Source organism: Gopherus flavomarginatus, chromosome 11, assembly GCF_025201925.1.
Source record: "Gopherus flavomarginatus isolate rGopFla2 chromosome 11, rGopFla2.mat.asm, whole genome shotgun sequence".
Taxonomy (NCBI): domain Eukaryota; kingdom Metazoa; phylum Chordata; order Testudines; family Testudinidae; genus Gopherus; species Gopherus flavomarginatus.
Window position 1 is genome coordinate 5,541,093 of NC_066627.1, and position 14,982 is coordinate 5,556,074.

The 14,982-nt window shown below is 52.7% G+C and overlaps 1 protein-coding gene across 1 annotated transcript; it reads left to right on the top strand.

Moving 5' to 3' along the window:
• The first annotated feature begins 338 nt into the window (after positions 1-338).
• LOC127031564 (granzyme H-like) lies at positions 339-12,299 on the top strand. Its single transcript, XM_050918495.1, has 5 exons — positions 339-449; positions 9,740-9,887; positions 10,579-10,714; positions 10,900-11,172; positions 11,498-12,299. Exons 1-5 carry the CDS (start codon positions 383-385, stop codon positions 11,639-11,641), a joined length of 768 nt encoding a protein of 255 aa, XP_050774452.1. The 5' UTR covers positions 339-382; the 3' UTR covers positions 11,642-12,299.
• Positions 12,300-14,982: the final 2,683 nt, after the last annotated feature.

Genomic DNA, 14,982 nt, shown 5'->3' on the forward strand with positions numbered 1-14,982 from the left:
GAGATGCACACTGGAGAGGAAGCAGGGAGCTGAGCCAAGCCTGCTGGTGACTCAGCATCAGCCGCACTCCCCACCAGATGAGCTACTGGAGCAGAGGAGACAAGCGAGTTCCAGAGGAGCCTGGCACCAGGTGTGCTGGGCTCCAGGCAGGACCCAGGAGCCCCTGCTCCCAGATGTTCTGGGATGGGGTGAGAGAGGCTGTTCTCCTGCCACCAGCTCCCTCTCTCGTGCCCCCCATGTGTCAGTGGAGTATTGCTGAGGTTTCTGAGGGCGCCTGCGTGGTCCGAGCTCCTCACAAGGGGAGAAAGTGTGTGATCTGTGGTTTCCTGCTGACTCTATAAATCCCCCATGGCTGAGGCATGAGCACTGTCACTTCTCCCAGATGGTGACGATGCTGATCCTGATCCTGCTGCCTGTGGCCTTTCTCCTGCCCCCCAGGGCTGGGGCTGGTGAGTGTGTGTGTGGGGGTCAGGGATCCTGGGGTGTGGAGCCAGGAGCTCTCTGGGCTGTTTTGAAATTCTGGATCCTCTCCAGAGTAAGATGTGTCTCCCAGGGTGACTGCTGGCTCACAGGACCTGGCTAGTGAAGAGTTTGGAGGTGGGAATGAAGGAGTCAGGTGGTGGAGCTGGAGCTCAGATAAAGCCCCTGAGTTACACAGAGAGCTTGAGAGCAGAAGAGAGACACAGGGGTATCTTTAGTAGGTGCTAGGAGCCAAGACTCCTGAGTTCTACCCTCCACTTGGGAGTAGGGTCAAGTGATTAGAGTGGAGCTCAAGGGGAGGCAGTCAGGACTTCTGGGTTCTAGCTCTTTCTTCCTTTGTGTGTGATGTCATTTTAAATTGAAGCTCTTTAGGGAAGGGACTGACTTTCCTGGAGGGTCTGTGCAGCACCCGGCACAACGGGGCTTTCATCTGGGTTGGTGGCACCATATGCGAATAACAGCGACAGACTGTCCAAACAGCCTCGTTCATATGGACCTCAAACTAGCAGCCCTGAGTCATGTGTTAAAACATTCAGATGTGAGCTGCACACAGACTTGTGTTGCTTTAACCAACCTGATTTCAAACCACATCTGTGGTTTAACCGGTTCAGCTCGGCCTGTGGCTGCCCTGATATTGATTTAAACCTGGCAAAAACGTCAGAAGCTTCCCAGGGGCCAGTTAACCTCAGCGAACCAGCCTTCAACCCATACAAGTGCCTCAAGCCGTGCATTGGCACAGGGTTAAAATAAACCACACAGTCTGGCAATTCCTAATTCCTACATCCCTCTGATGGTTAGAGACCTTCTCACTTCCACCTCCATCTATCCCTGCCCAGTTTATCCCCTTTTATTCTTCTGCCTACCTTGTCCTTTGGCTTCACCAGCTCTTCCCCCCTCCTGTCCCTGCCACCCTGACGTCTTTACGCCAATTGTCTAGGTCTGACTTCATCCACCTGGGCTGAGACGTTTCAGAGTTGGTTGGAAAAGTTTTTCCCTTGGAAATTTTGACTTTTTGTTGAAAACCCCCAAAGTAATTTGTTTTTCTAGTAACTTTTTATTAATTTTTAAAAGATACATAGAGAGTGAGAAAACAAGCAGAAAAATAAACATAAACTTCTCATAATGCATAAACACCTCATAAGATATTAAGTCTTTGCTGCCTCACCTTAGCTGGGCTTGAAACATTCGTTATCTGTAGTATGAATGGTCAGAATATCAATCCCTTATGTAGTCCACAATTTACAAACAAAATATGCGTTATAAAAATCCAACTAGTTAAAGAAAAATTATTAAAGTAAGATAAAGGCTAGAAGCGAAATTCAAATGAGAGGGATAGATAAAGGGAGCGGATGGAAGTGGGTAGGGAAGAGGGGAGTTGAGGTGGGCCCCTGCATTTGATAGGATGATCAGATACTTCCAGGAGAGCATCTCATACCTCTAACAACATTGCTTGGGAAGCTCTGTAACAGCCTGTAGCTCTTTTCATGGTAGCCAAGCTTAGGATGTCTGTGCTCTAATCTTCGATTGCTGGTTGTTTTTGGAATTTCCGTTTTGGTGGTACATGTTTAATATTATTTGACAGGAGAAAAAAAAACCCACTGTCCCCTTCAGTTCCGCCCAAAGCTCACCGGTCTATGAGCATGAGGGGTAAGTCAGCACCTGCTACTCACAGCTGACTTAGCAGCACCTGCATTGAACAGGTGAAGAGAGGTCCAATGCCTCCTCCATATAATTCCTGTGGAATTAATCTTTAATGTAGCTCCAAGGAGCGGTTCAGAGCACTGGTTATGATTTCTTTCCATTTGGTTAGCAGAAAATAATTGGCCTAGTTTCTCCTCCCAGTGCTTCTTTAGGGATCAGTATTTAGTTCACATTTGTGGGCCAGGTGTGCATAATGTTACCATAGAGCCTGGCAATCTGAGGAACGTTCGCAGAAATGAAAGCAGTAATGGCTGAAGGAGAGTGAAGACAGCAGGGCTAAACAGATGGGGGGGGCATGTTTCCCTTGCATACCTTGCCACTCCATCTTAGTCTGTAGTGTGACCAAAATTAAAATTGTTTTAGTGACTAAAAAGTTACAAAGTTTCAGCTGAAAAGTGCCAAAAACCGGGGGGAAATAATCAGTTTTCCAAGAAAAATGCCAAAATGTTTGAGGCAAGGAGACGCCTTTTGGGAAAATCTGAATTTCTGTACAAAAACAGTTTGGAGGGGCAGCTTTGGAGCAGCCCTGGCTTGTCACTGGGGGTCGGTGGAGGAGGTGAAACATCAGCAGGGGACGTGTCATTGGTGTTCCGGGTGAGACTGATCCTCAGCACTGTTAACTCAAGACAGTGCGATTACTGACCCACTCCTGGTGCATTTGGCACTGATTCTCCACCCAGTGAGGTCAGAGATTTAGATTTACCTGTCGGCCCCAAGGGGTGTCCAGTGCGGGGCAGAGTGGAGGAGGGGGCAGGGTTCCAGGCACAGGGATCCCCCAGTGAGAGCATCACAGGAGGTGAGTTGAGACTGTGGGGACTCCCCTTTGGGATGGGGAGCTCGGTCATAGCCTGGCCCGGGGAGATGACGGGGCTCTTTAGATGAACCTGGTGTCCCCCCAGGCAGGGCCAGCTCTACCATTTTTTGTCACTCCAAGCAAAAAAGAAAAAAGCCACTGGATTGCTGCTCGAACTGCAGAAGCAAAAAAAATAAAAATAAATTAAAAAAAAGCAAAACCCTTTCTGTGCTGCCCCAAGAATGGAGGGAATGCCGCCCCTTAGCATGTGCCGCCCTAGGCATAGGCTTCCTCCACTGGTGCCTGAGGACGGCCCTGCCCCCAGGAGAGATCACTGGGCAACAGAAAGCCCAGCCCCACTTCAGACCCTGCATGGCCTATCTGGGTATACGATGGGCAGGGTTGCTGGTGTAGGAGAACCTTGTGCTGACGGCTGCTCACTGCAATGGAGAGTAAGTGCCTCTGTGCTGGGGATGTTGGGGCAGGTCGGGGTTAGCAGGTGACGGGGGAGCCAGGAGCTCTGGAGCAGTCATAGGTTGTAGGGAAGGAGCAGTTAGCAGGACAGGCTGGGAGAGCAGATTCCAGGGATATGATCTGCTCAGGGGGCGTCAGCACGTCCCTAGGGGACTCTGCAAACCATGGTCCAGATCCAGCGCTGGGTGAGTCAATGTGGCTATGGCCAGTGACACCAGCTGGGGTCTGGCCCATTGATCCCAATGGGGTTAGGGTCAGTGACACCAGTTGAGGTCTGCCCCATTGCCGACATGGGGAATGGAAGGGCTCGCAGCCCCAGGACAGCTCTGCAGGGCTCTGAGCTTGTGGAGCTGGCATGAGGCCCTGTCTGGATCCAGCTGGGAGGGGTCCCCTGGCTGGAGGGGAGCTGAGACCCAGGGGACAAGCGGAATGAAGGACTCTCAGATCGCTGCCTGAGCGCCCCAGGCTGATTTCCCCTACTCCAGACATTGCTGCTTTCAGGCAGTGCCCAACCTATGAGCAGCAAGGCAGGGAGCCAGGGAAACTTAGAAGCCATGTTCAGTTCTAACTCCCTCAGCTCCCCTGGCAATCCCAACCCAGGCCCTTAGGCTGCGTCTTCGCTAGGGAATCAGCTGGTTTATTTCCCCTGGGGTAACGGACACAAGCCAAACCCTGGGGCAGACCCGGCAGTTTGTAGCCTTCGCACATGTCAGCTGGTTGAGTGACCATTTATGGGAGATTCTTGTCATTACCTGACCTGCTAACTCCTATTAAAACTGCAGCCTGCCCTGTCCTCACTGGGCCTTTTCCACGTTATTTCCCTCAGGGGTAGCCACTGCCTGTTCCAAAGACACCTGTTCCCAGTGCCGACAAGGGGAGTAGGAGTTTGTTCATGGGAAGGGAAATTAGGAAATTATGCACTGAACTGATTTCAGCTGAAATGACAACTCTGAGTGCCTTCTTTTAACTTCCCTATCCTGCCCTGTCCTGCTCTGCCCTGCCGCGCGGCCTGGTATATTTTGCTCATGACTCCTTAGCCAGCAATGAATAAAAACAAAGTTTCAAAACAGTGTGCCTTTCTGGGAAGGGGCCTCGGACTCCCAGCTAACTTGTACCTAGCAGGTGTAACCAAGGTTTGGGCCCAGTGGGGAATTCACCCCTTGGGTTTGAGTAATTCATGCTGGATCTGCTAGAAAGACAAGGAAAATCACAAGTGTAAAAGCAAATCACTGTGTGTCTGATACTGACTCTGCTATCCCACTGCTGACACCCAGCTAACAGGATTGTGCTTTAGGCCACTGGAGGAGAAATCGGTACCAGAGTATTCTTAGTTTCCCTTGCACATCATTCCTCGTCCACTCTGCACTTGTCTGGGGACAGAGGGGTCACAAACAGGTGGCAGGCCAGTCCCTCCATCAGGCATCTCAGCCCAGATCTCAAGGCCTGATCCCAAAAAGCCTCTGTGTGTGTCCTCGCCTCCCCCACCCCCGAACCGACTCTAATCAAGGGCTGTTCAGGCAAGGGACAGACACCATTGCTGTTTGCACCAGCTCCCCTGCAAAGAAAATACCTGTCAAACCGAGCCCAGTGCAGCAGGGATCCACAGACCGGAACATGGCACCCTCTGCCGATGCCTGTTAGTGTCATCTCATTGTTCCCTTGGTTCTTCCCCGTCAGCCTGTCTGTAGTTACTTGTTTTCTCTTGTCCGATACCTAGACTGTGAGCAACTGGGGACGGGGCCATCACTGTGTTTTGTGTTTGTACAGCGCCTGGCATGGTGGGGTCCTGGGCCATAGCTGGGAGTCCACCTAGGTGCTACTGTGATACACCTAACCAGTCATGTGCAGTGGCAATGGGATCCATTGCCATGACTGGGTCTTCTAGGCGCTACCATAATACACCTAATAAACACTGTACAGTGCCCAGCACAATGCAGCTCTGGGCATCTGAGAGCCTGGACAGGCTCCCTGGCTCAGGTTGGACACCAGGAACCAGAGTCACCCCAGGGTCCCAGCTCAAGCTGCCATCAGACCTGCGGGTGTCACAGCGCCGGGCAGAGCGGTCAATGCTGACAGAGCCAGGGCAGGTGCAGGGAGCGAGCTGAGGCGCTTGCTGAGCTGGGCCCAGTCACACCCCAGCAGTGAGAATCCAGCCGACGCAGTGTTCTCCCTCCCAGCCCCAGGGATGCGGCCACCTCCCCTGGTCCGGGACTGTGTCCTGGAGAACTGGGGCTCCACAAAGGATCTAGGGGGCTACAGTGAACAAGCAACGCCATGAGCTCCCATGCACCGTTGGGGCAAAACTGACCAGAGCCTGTGCTGTAAAGCCGGGAAAGGGATTTTGCCTCCCTAGGCAGCATTGGTGAGAGTAAGAGCAGCCCTGGGATGGGGGACAGGCTGGTTTAGGGGAGTGGGGAATGGATTTGGGGACTTCCCTCTAGAGGGGTGGGTGGGCTAGCTCTGATACAGCTCCATGGCAGGGGATTGGCTGGTTCTAGGGGTACAGAATGAAATGTGGGACCTTTCCCCTCTTGGACACATCTGTGCTGCTGTCACTGTTCCAGGCTCCTGTAGCTACCAGCAGATTCCAAACAGCAGGTTGGTCCAGCACTGGTAGGGTGAAATGACGGATGTACAAGGATGTGAACCAATCTAGAAGGGATCTACAGGTGGTTATGTGGGCATGGGTAGATCTAGAAACACGGCACCAACTGAAGTGAATTTAAATGGACTCAGTTGGGTATTCATGCATGTATATTGATTATGAATTGATTCAGAGAGGTTTTAGAATTGCTTTAGATCAGGGGTCGGCAATGTTTTTGGCTCAAGGGACACATCTGGGTATGGAAATTGTATGGTGGGCCATGAATGGTCATGAAATTGGTGGTTGGGTGCAGGTGGGCGTGAGGGCTCCTGCTGGGGTTGCGGGATCTGGGTGAGGCTGGGGATGAGGTGTTGGGGGTGCAGGAGGGTGCTCTGGGCTGGGACTGAGGGGTTTGGAGGGCAGGAGAGGGATCAGAGCTGGGGCAAGGGGGTTGGGGCATGGGAGGAGGTCGGGGGGCAGGCTCCGGATGGTGCTTATCTCAAGCAGCTCTCAGAAACAGAGGCACGTCCCTGCTCTGGCTCCCATGCAGAGGCATGGCCAGGTGGTTCTGCGCGCTGCCCTGTGTGCAGGCTGGCCAATGGGAACTGCAGGGGCGGCGCTTGGGGTGAGGGCAATATGCCGAGCCCCTTGGCAGCCCCTATGCGTAGGACCGGAGTGGGGTCAGGACCCTGCTCCTGGGAGTCGTCCAGAGTGGGGCAAGACCCTGATTCCACTCCTCAACTGGAGCAACGGGGTGGGACAAACCCCAGATCCCCTTTTCAGCGGGAGCTCGAGGGCCAGATTAAAATGTCTGGAGGGCCAGATTGGCCACTGGGCTGTAGTTTGCCCACCTCTGTTTGACAGTGACACTGATATCTGGATGGGTAGATCACACATCTCATTCATCAGACATAGCAATTCCAAGAGAGGTACCCAGAGCCAAATAATGGAAGGGCTGAGATTGGATCTGCCAATAGGCAGATACTAAAGGATGGAAACAGAGTTAACTCCAGTCAACGTGAGTTCATGGAGAACAGATCATGTTCAATGACCATTCTGTCATTTCTGAGCAACCTTAAAATCTGGTTCATTAGGTGACCATGCTATTGTAATATATATGTGGATTCCAATAGCGAGTTTGCCCAACTACCACACAACATTCATATTGAGAAATTAGCTCTCTAAAGATTCAACATGGTTCCAAAATGGGCCAACTGATTCTCCTCAAAATATGATCCTCAATGGGGAATCAGCATCCACTGGTGTGTTGCTGGTGGCCTCCAGGCTCTGTTCTGGGCCTGAGGTTATTCAGTATCTTTATCAATGATCTGGAAGTTCATGTAAATTGTTGCTGGCAAGGTCTGCAGAGAACACAAGGATAGGTGAGGTGGAGGACGTTTCCAAACTACAGAGCTACCTGGGTCACCTGGTGAGTCTGGTGCAATTAGACCTGCACATGAATCCAGCCCAATGCTAGGTCAAACATTGAGGGAGAAGGGATGTTATTCACGCTGGCAGGATGGGAGCTGTGTCCTGGAGAGCAGGGGCTCTGAAAGGGAGCATGGTGGAACCCATCCAAACAGGAGATTTCAGTGGAATGCTGGAGCTAAGCAGGCAGGTACCATCCTTGGGTGCATAAACCAGGGGATATTCAGTAGCAGCAAGGAGGTGGGGTCACCTCTAGATTTGTCCCTTGTGGGACCATGAGTGGAGATTTTGTCCAGCTCTAATGTCCACATCTTTAGCAGGACTTTGGCAAATTGAAAAGTGCTACAAGACCAAGCTGGTGGGGAGAGCTTCAAGGAGAGTGATCTCCAGAGGGTTTTGGAGATGAAGAGGGGACTTGGCTCCCTCTGTAGGAAACTCTATGGGGTGGGGGTTTTGAGAGCAAGGTCTCTTCAGCCTCTCTGGCCAAAGCAGGACAAGACCCAGTGGCCAGGAGATGGAGTTAGAAAAGGTCTGGCTGAGACTAACATGCAAACATTAAACATGGAGTCATGGGAACAACTGACCCAGGGCCGTGGTGGAGGCAGGAGTTGCTGAGTGGGTTCTAGCTCTGGGGTGTCTACCGGGGATCAGGTTGGAAGTCACAATGGTCCCTCCTGTCCTTGAAATCTATGGGTCTGGGTATCTATTTGCAGAGAAGCACAGGGGTGTTTCTTACACCTGTAGTAGGGGGGAGCAGGGTTAACCATATCCGCCACCAGGCTGGGTGGGCACCAGAGCAGGGAGGAAACCCCCCCATCCTGATGTGGGCACAGCTGTGGCTGGAGGCTTCTTCAGTCAGTGTCTCCACCCTTTGTCTACCTGGGGTGAGAGTTTCTGGACAGCAGGGTTCATGTTCCTGTGGTTGCCAGGCTCTGCCCTCCCCTTCCCACCTCTGGTCCTTATAACCCCCAGGGGGGCTCAGGCAGAGGCTCTGTGCCCATCCCTAGATGTCTCTGACAATGCAGTTCTTGTTCTTCGTCCTGCTTCCCGTGGCTTTTCGCCTTCCCCCTGGGCCTCAGGCTGGTGACTTGGGTGGGAGGGAATCAAGGCTGTGGGGAGCGTGACCTCACCCCATATGGGGAGCTGTGGACAGCGTTTGGGGTCTCCCCCTTGCTTCTGCTGGGGCCAGGCACCTGTGTCAAACGATGTATCCTCTCCTGAGTGCTGCTGGGGCTTTCACAACAGCACAAGGAGTTGGGTGGGCCAGCCTCCACAGGCTCCTTTGGGACCCCACTGCCAATCTGTGTCCCAGATAGGGAGATGGGCCATGGGGCTGGGCCACTGGGCTTGGACCCAAGAAATCTGGGACCAGTTCCCAGATCTGCCCAGGATCTCTGTGGACAGGGATTTCTGTGGTTAGAGGATGGTCACCGAAATCCCATAGGCAGGTTTACAAACAATCTCCCTAGGCCTCAGTTTCCCTATCTGTACAAAGTGAAGAATAATTCAGTTTGTGTCAGGACGCTGCCTAGGTCAGTGAAAGGCCTGGAGCAAGGGAGCCCCTGATCTCAGTTAGTTTCTGTGCAGCCCTTGGCATAATAAGTGGTGGATCTCGCTTTATTTGCCACCCTCTTGCAAATAATGGCAATTTGTTAAAGTTGGGATTTTCCAACACACTCACCCACCCGGCTGGAGACTTCTTCAGAAGGGATCACAAAACATTTTTTATTTTCCATGGGAAAAAACCCAAAGTGATACTTTTAATTTTTCACCTAAATATTACCTAACACTGGGGGAAAGAATCAGTTTCACCACAATAATTCAGATGGGTTTGAGACAAGGTTTTCTGAGAAAAAATAATGTTCCTAAAAAGTTTGGCAGGTCAGTCTGGGAGCAGCCCTGGCTGGTGACTGTGGATTGATGGAGAAGAAGTATCCACAAGGGACCTGTCTGCGCCCTTCCAGGTGCTGCCTGGCTTAATCTGGGGTGACTTCACCCCCCAAAGCTGTTAACACCAGGAGTGCGATTACTGACCCACTCCTGGTGCGTTCTCCACACAGCGAGGTCAGAGCTTTAGATTTACCCTCCGGCCTCATGGGGTGTCCAGTCTGGGGGAGAACTGAGCAGGGGGCAGAGTTCCAGGCACAGCGATCCCCCAAGGAGAGCATCAGAGGGGGTGGGAGGAGGTTGTAGAGACTCCCCTTAGGGATGAGGAGCTCAGTCCCAGCCCGCCCCAGGGAGATGATGTGGCTCTTTCTATGAACCTGGTCTCTCCCCAGGTGAGATCATCGGGGGTTGGGAAGCCCAGCCCCACTCCAGACCCTACATGGCCTATCTGGAAATACAACGCAAAGGGAAGACATCTGTCTGTGGAGGGTTCCTGATATCGAAGAACTTCGTGCTGACAGCTGCTCACTGCAAGGGAGAGTATGCGCCTCTGTACTGGGGATGTCGGGGCAGGTCAGGGTTAGAGGGCGATAGGGGAACCGGGAGCTCTGGTGCCGTCGTAGCTGGCAGGGAAGGAGTAGTTAGCAGGACAGGCTGGGAGAGCAGAGCCCAGGGTCTGATCCGGTCAAGGGGTGTCAGTGTGTCTCTAGGGGCCTCTGCAAACCATGGTCCAGATCCAATGCTGTGTAAATCAGTGGAGCTACGGCCATTGACACCAGCTGGGTTCTGGCCCATTGCCCAGATCTGGGCAGGGAGAGAGTCACAGCCCCAGGACAGCTCTGCAGGGCTCTGGGCTGGGAGGAGCTGGCATAGACCCCATCTGGATCTAGCCGGGGGTGGGGAGGAGCTGAGACCCAGGAGGCAGGAGGACTGTGGGACGTGAAGGAGCTCAGAGGAACAACACGAGGGGCTGGTAGAGACACAGGCTGGGACCCCAACACCACTGGGCAGGGTCTTTGTGCTGCAGCCAGTGCCTCCTAGAGCGGAAAAGTCCCCTGTGCTATTTCCCAGCCCTGAAGCCGAAAGCTGAGTATGAGATCACAGACTGAGATCCCCGGCTGCCCTGTCCTCCCCATATCACTGTTCATGAGTTGGACCCACATGTGCCTCTCCCCCTCCTCATGTACGCTTCTGCCCCTGATGCACCATGTATTGCTCTTGGCTTTTTCAGTGAGATCACTGTCATTCTGGGAGCCCATAACATTAGACAACAGGAACAGAGCCAACAAGAGATCCCCGTGTGCCACCAGATCCCCCACCCCCAGTACAACAAGACCACCCGGAACAATGACATCATGCTGCTGCAAGTAAGACCCCCATTCCATCACACCACCCCCAGTTACCTCACACAGCTTCAGGTATCGCCCCTATCCCATCCCCTGATCCCCAGTGACCTCTCAGTTATGGCTTTGAGTGTTTCTGGGTATTGGGGTGCGTCTCTGTGTCCTTGAGTGTGACCCTCACATTGATCTTCATCATTCTTGTGTCTCAGCTGGCGAAGAAAGCGAAGCTGAACAGATGGGTCGATACCGTCGCCCTGCCCTGCGCCGGCAAGAGAGTAAAGCCAGGGGCTGTGTGCAGTGTCGCCGGATGGGGCTACACTAGCACAGATTGTAAATCGTCCCCGGCCAGGCTTCAGGAGGTGGACGTGGTGGTGATGCCGCATGCCGCATGTCTAAGGAACCCTGATTGGCCATATTGTGACTATAACGCTTCCACCATGATGTGTGTGGGGGATCCAAAGATGGGCAAAGACTCTTGGAAGGTGAATCTCCTCCTGTCTTCAAGCATCTTTGATAAATTGTTATTATTAATGAGGCTGTTGGTTTTGCAATCAGGCCTATGAGTGGCGGTCAGCAATCAGGCCCCACTGTGTTTGGTGCTGTACAAATGAATGGGAAAATATTGGGTTTTCTTCCAGGGGTGGCAGAGACCAGCTCTAGGGGTAGGGGTGTGGGGACTGATACCAGCTGGGCCTTGGCGGAGCCGAGCAGAGACTGGGCGGACATAGGGGGCTGTCACTGAGCTGTGCATCAGGGGGAAATTACTCCCTGAGCTGTTCTCCATCTGTGGTTTGTTTTATTTCACAGGGCGATTCTGGAGGCCCCCTGGTGTGTGGGAAAATAGCCCAGGGCATCGTCTCCTGGGGGCCTCCCACCCCTCCCGGGGTGTACACGAAAGTCTCCACCTTCATCCCCTGGATACGGGTGACGATGAGGAGGCTACAGCCCTGAGCCAAGCCAGGAATAGCTGTGGGGGCTGGAGCTGCGCCGCTTCTGTCCTTTGGTGATGCCTAGATGTAGGGCCTGTTTTGCAGATTGGCTGAGCCCTCCCTCCACTCCCCAGAATACTCCCCCACTACCACCATCACTCCACTCAGGCAGTGCTCAGCCCATGAAGATCAAGGCAGTGGGACTAGGGGAACCACGTTCAAGACCAGCTCCTATCTGGAGTTAAGTTGCTTCTTTGCTAGGGAAACAGGTGGTTTATTTTCCCTGGGGTAACGGACAAAAGCCAAACCCTGGGATAGATCCGGTGGTTTGTAGCTCCCTGCCATGTCAGCTGGTCAAGTGACCATTTATTGGGGGATCTTCATTGGTACCTGACCTGTTAAAGCCTGTGAAAAGTGCAGCCCGCCCTGGCCTCACAGGACCTATCCCATGGGTTGGTTCATTGGGCTGGCCACCACTCCTTCCAAACACACCTGTTCCCAGTGCTGGCGAGGCCAGTGGGACGGGAACGCAGAGAAGGCTGCACTGAACTGATTGCAGATCAATCCCCAGTGCTGATCGCCTCTTTCCCCCCTTCCCTGCCCCATCCTGCTGCGCGGCCTGTTGCATTTCGCTCTCTGCTCCATTGCCAGCAATGAATAAAAATGAAGTTATAAAAAAATAGTGTTTCAGGCACTGAGCGATCAACCCGAGCTGTGAAATCCAGAGCAGCTGCTGCCTCTGCCAGGCCCAGGTGGGAATTAACCCCGCAGGGGAAGGCTGGGCTTGTGGTTAATGTGCTAAGCTGGGAGCTAGGGCACATCACATTTTTGACACTGAGTGCACGTCCCCTCCCCTTTTCTCCACTTGATCCTTCCTGACTAGCTGGTAATCATGGATTTTAACTGTCCAGTCATGGGAATCATCCCACCAGGTTCCAGTCACACCTGCTCCACCAAACTGATGGTTCTGGAGGAGCAATTCCAATTCCTCATGTTTGTTCCCCAGACTCCTCGCACTGGGGCAGAGGCAAGTCAACAATTCCTTCTCTTCATTTAATTGGGGTTCCTGGATTAATTTTGTTCTTGATTTTTGCTGAGAGCTCATTTCTTCACCATTTTACCCTCCCCTTGGCCCATTAGTTTAGCCCTCCCTTGACTTCTCTAGCTGGCCTGTCCCCATGGAGATTGGTCCCTGTCATAGGTTTCACCCTCACTCTGAACCTTAGAGTATAGATGTGGGGACCTGCATGTGAACCTCCTAAGCTTGATTGCCAGCTTAGATCAATATGCTGCCACCATCCAAATATTTGAGTCATTTGGAAAACCTTCCCCTCCCTGGGTAGCCTTGAGAGACTCCTCTACCAATTCCCTGGTGAACACCGATCCAAACTCCTTGGATCTTAACACAAGGAAGAATTACTCCTTCCCCCCACCAATCCCTGGTGAGTCCAGATCCAATCTCCTTGGAAAAATCAATCAGGTTCTTAAAAAAGAAGGCAAGTTACAAAAAGAAAATAAACATAAACCTATTTAGTTACTTCCTTAATACTCACTATGATAAGAGGCTGGTTCCTTGATCTTTCCCACTCTGGCCAAAACTGAAACTGACTCTAAACAAAGGAAACTTCCCTCCTTCCTTTTGAAACATCTTGTTCCCCCATTGGTTCCTCTGGTCAAGTGTCAGCTAGGCTAGGTGAACTTCTTAACCCTTTACAGGTAAAAGAGGCATTAACCCTTAACTGTCTGTTTATGACAGTCCTCTTCTGAGGTGGAGGCCATCCAAACTCTGCAGGCCCCTCTCCTCATAGAAGATAGACTGATGTTCCACAAACCCTGCACCCTCCACACCACCAATATAGAGAGTAATCAGACCCCATCTCAGCCTGAGTCTTAGGCTAATCCAGCCCAGCACATTCACTCTCCTCTCATCAGACCTGCTCTCCAGTCCCCTGGGCGCCCTCACAGCCCTTCCCTGCTCTGCTCCAATCTGAATTCCTCTGTCCTGCACACAGGTAATGAAAATTGGTTCCAGATGGGAAGCCGGCTTCACAGTGGCTCCTGGCACACCCTGGACAGTGATGGGAGGTGTTTGCTGAGGTCGCAGCAATGATCCAGGGCAGCTGGAGTCCAGCAGCCCATGACCCCGGGAAAGGTGCCCAGCGGCAGGCCTGGCCCCAGAAGCCAGCCTTGGGAGCCCCAGAGCTAGAGGCCGTGGCTTGGCTTGGCCTGGCCCAGATGTGTCTCGCTCAGAATCATGGGAGGACTGACATTTGGGTCTGCTTGCCACAGATTAGCTCCTGCACGGTGGGGCTGAATCAGGTCCATCTGGGGTGATGCCTCTCCCTCTATAGGCAGAGCCGAGGGAGCAGGAAATGGAGAGGTTGCACCCCTCAGAAAGCCCATGTAACATGCACAGACCTGTGGGGGACGGATGTGGGTCCTGGCTGAGACCCTCAGAAACCTCAGGGTCATCATGCAGGCGCTGTGGTTCCTTCTTTCTCGCATTCAAGATGCCGGAGATAAGGCCACTTGGTGAGGAATGACCCACAGCCTGGAGTGCTGCACAGCTGGGGCCATGCAAAGCTGGAGCCCGGCCTACATAGATCCGAGCTCTGGCAGCTCTGCAGCCCATGGGACGTCCCTTCACCCCCATGCTGGTCTGTTGGTCAATGTGGCAAATGCTCTCCAATTGAGGTTACACATCAGCCTCCTCATTCACAGGAGCGGGAGGGGACACAGTTCAGGATGGTGTTGCAGATGGAGATTTACAAAGAGCAACTTAGTGCAGGCCTGGACCTGTGGATTCCAGGCCTCGGGTGAGATGCAGTAACGTTCCCTGCCCGCTGAGCCAGTCTGTCCCTCAGACCTGGGTCCTCATCAGAGCCGGTGTCCTCCAGAGAGGAAAGATCCCGTCTTGCATTCCCCATTGCCACTGACAGCAGAAGGAGATGCAGCTAGTGATTTGTTTTTCCTATTGCCCTGGTCTGACAGACAGCTCAGACTGCCGGGTTTAACCACTGAGTGGAGCCAATTGTGGAGAGGGGGGCTCCCCTCTCCTGATTGACAGAGATCCAGGAGGGAAGGAAACACTCACAGGGATGGAATTTCATAGAATTCTGTGTTGATTCCAGAGGACACAAACCAGCCTGTGAAATTAACAAGTTAAAAGGGCAGATGGTGGGGAGGGAAGCGGACTTTAACGATCCAGGTTTCAGAGTAGCAGCCATGTTAGTCTGTATCCACAAAAAGAACAGGATAATTATGGCACCTTAGAGTCTAACAAATTTATTTGAGCATAAGCTTTCGTGGGCTACAGCCCACTTCATCGGATGCATAGAATGGAACATACAACAGGAAGATATT

What these genes read in the sequence shown, in the direction of transcription:
- LOC127031564 (XM_050918495.1), top strand. Translation starts at nt 383, where the DNA reads ATGGTGACGATGCTGATCCTGATCCTGCTGCCTGTGGCCTTTCTCCTG. An exon ending in GCTGCTCACTGCAAGGGAGA is followed by an intron (nt 9,888 to 10,578) that starts GTATGCGCCTCT and finishes TGGCTTTTTCAG; the next exon opens with TGAGATCACTGTCATTCTGG. An exon ending in TGGGCAAAGACTCTTGGAAG is followed by an intron (nt 11,173 to 11,497) that starts GTGAATCTCCTC and finishes TTTATTTCACAG; the next exon opens with GGCGATTCTGGAGGCCCCCT.